At 72.9% G+C, this 2,442-nt stretch overlaps 1 protein-coding gene across 1 annotated transcript; it reads right to left on the reverse strand.

Annotated features, from left to right (window-relative positions):
* Positions 1-272: 272 nt before the first annotated feature.
* Positions 273-1,593, reverse strand: SPRN (shadow of prion protein). Its single transcript, XM_045854326.1, has 2 exons — positions 1,464-1,593; positions 273-723 (listed from the first exon to the last, which is right to left on the reverse strand). The coding sequence occupies exon 2, from the start codon at positions 705-707 to the stop codon at positions 279-281; it is 429 nt and encodes a 142-aa protein (XP_045710282.1). The 5' UTR covers positions 708-723; positions 1,464-1,593; the 3' UTR covers positions 273-278.
* Positions 1,594-2,442: the final 849 nt, after the last annotated feature.

The following is a 2,442-nucleotide window of genomic DNA, read 5'->3' on the forward strand; positions in this document are numbered from 1 at the left end:
AGCCCGCTGGCCGGGGCGGCACAGGGACCACGGGGCACTCACTGCCTTTCTGGCCGGGGGGACCCTGACCGTGAGTGTTCAGTGGGCGTCCTGGGCCTGATGGGCCCCTGGGCCCCGGGTCAGGTGGGAGTGCGGAGGCTGGGGGGGCGGCTTGAGCAGGACAGTGAACAGGAGGTGGCCTCGCCTGCTGGGCCTGGCAGCACCACTCAGGGAGCCTCTCAGTGCTCGGGGACTGCACCGGCGGGCCGGGGGCCGATCTGCCCCGAGCCCGGCTGGGCCTAGGGCTGCAGCAGCCCCAGGGCGCTGAGGGCGCCGCCAAGCAGCAGGCAGAGGTGCAGGCCGCACGCGGGCCGCACGCCCGATGTCCAGGCCCGGTAGCTGTAGACGCCGGTCCTGTTGCCTTCGGGTGCCGCGTCCTCGTCCTCCAGGCCGCCCTCCCAGGGCCCCAGGACCCTCCTCCCGGCCGAACCTGCAGCCAGGCCCGCTGCGGCCCCAGCCGCCGCCCCCGCTGCCCCCATGCGCAGGGAGGAGCCCGAGTAGCGGGGCGCTGGCCTCACGCGCGCCCTGGGGGCCCCGCGCGCGCCCCCGCGCAGCCCTCCCCGGGCGCTGCCACGAGCCCCTCCGCGGCCGCCCTTGGTCTCGCCGCTGTCGCACAGGAAGGTGGCAGCCAGCAGCAGAGCCCAGCAGGTGGCTGCCATCCAGTTCATGTTCGCGGGGCAAAACCTGGGGGAGGACAGAGGAAAGGGCCTGAGCTCCGAGGCCCCGGGGCGCTGCGCTTGGGGACAGGGACCCGGCGGAGGGCCCGGGGCTGGGCTTCTGTCCGTGAGAGGATCCCCCGCCCTCCCCCACGGCTGAGCGGGCTGCGTGAGGGGTGTGAAGGCCCGCGGACTGCGGACTCGGCCCTGGGGCGGGGGTCCTGTTCAGTAACTGGGAAGGGGCAGGTGGGGGCGAGAGGCTCAGCGCCCGGGAGGGGAGCTCTTTGTGGCGGGGGGGGGGGGGGGCTCCCCGCCCTGGGCGGCTCTGGGAGGACCCGCGCACCCGCCCTGGGGTGGGGGTTGCGTTCGGAGGCCGTAGTCTCAGGGGCCGAGGGCCCCCAAAGGCCCAGATCCGGATCCAGAGAAAGGACCGCGCGAGCCTCCGCCCGGCCCTTCCGGGTGGCACGTGCCGGGCGCGGGGCCAGAACGCCGGAGAGCGCGTGCCTGGGGACACGGTGCAGACTCCGCCCCCGCGAGCGGGGGCCTCGGGGACGGTCCGGATCCGACCCCGGCCCTGAGGTCCGCCTTCCCCCGATAACCCTGCCCCCTACTGGGACGGGAGACAGGGACCAGCCGGGACGCAGGCCCCGCTTCAGGAGCGGCGAGAGATCCGGGCCGCCGCTGGACCCTCCCGGTCCCTCCGAGCCCCTCGCGGCGTCTCCATCCCCGGCCCCGGGCCCGTGCCTGGATCCCGCCGCCCGGCCTTACCCTCCACCGGCCTTGGTCCGAACCGCGGGCCGGAGGGCTGCTCCAAGGTCTGCAGCCGAGCGAAAAGACGGCGGCTGTGGCGGAGACCCTCCGCCCGAGCGCGGAGCCGTGCAGCCGGGATCCGCGCGAGGCCTCCGCCCTAGCATGGGGGGCGGGCAGACACAGAGGCTCGTCCCTCCGGAGCGGGAAGGGAGGAGACAAAGGCAGTTCCAGGAGCTCGCGGCCCCGTTCCCTTCCCAGCGCTACCACCTTCCAGCCCGCGCCCGCCCTCCCACCCGCCCCGCTCGCGCTCAGCAGCCCCCAGGGGGTCTGCCATCGCCGTAGGTCTCCATCCGCAGTGAAGGCCGGGCCCTGTGCCCGCACCTGTCCTCACTTCACCCCCAGCTGTCCCCCTCCCCACATTCCTCATCTTCCTCTCTGCCCCGGGGGATGTCCGGGGGCCAGGGACTGTGGAGTTTGCGCACCCCCAGCTCCAGGTCCTGCGGTGCAGCCCCAGCGGTGGCTGCAAGGCCGCCCCTGCCGCCCAGGTCTGGGGAAGGGGACGTGGCCCCTCCGTGGCAAGGCCGCCTGTAACCAGCTGCCCAAGCCAGCAGGCCTCCTCAGCCGCCGCCTGGGGGGGCCCAGGACACTTCTGGGACTGTGCTGTCTTGTTGTGGGGGGCCCGTCCAGTCCCACCTTGGACAGCAGGGTTCCAGCCCAGCCGCTGGGCCTGGGGCTTCAGGAGCGGGCACCGGGACCTCCTTCCTCCTGGCCCCAAAGGGTCAGAGACGTCTCTTTCTCTGGTTTCAAAGGCCATCCGGGCTAGAGGCACCTCCTGGCCAGACGCCTCTGCTGTGGCACCTGCCTGCCTGCCTGCAAGACCTTCCCAGAGCTCCACTGGCCACATGGGAGTGCCCAGCCAGCGTGTGAAGAGTGGGCGAATTCGTACTCACCTCTAATAAATGTCTTCCAGCTTCCCGGATGATTCAGAAGGAAGCAC

This window comes from Phyllostomus hastatus, unplaced genomic scaffold, assembly GCF_019186645.2.
Source record: "Phyllostomus hastatus isolate PE091 unplaced genomic scaffold, TTU_PhHast_1.1 phas_scaffold_1066, whole genome shotgun sequence".
NCBI classification, from domain to species: domain Eukaryota; kingdom Metazoa; phylum Chordata; class Mammalia; order Chiroptera; family Phyllostomidae; genus Phyllostomus; species Phyllostomus hastatus.

Excerpts from the sequence above, each read along its gene's own strand:
- SPRN (XM_045854326.1), bottom strand. The coding sequence starts at position 707 with ATGAACTGGATGGCAGCCACCTGCTGGGCTCTGCTGCTGGCTGCCACC.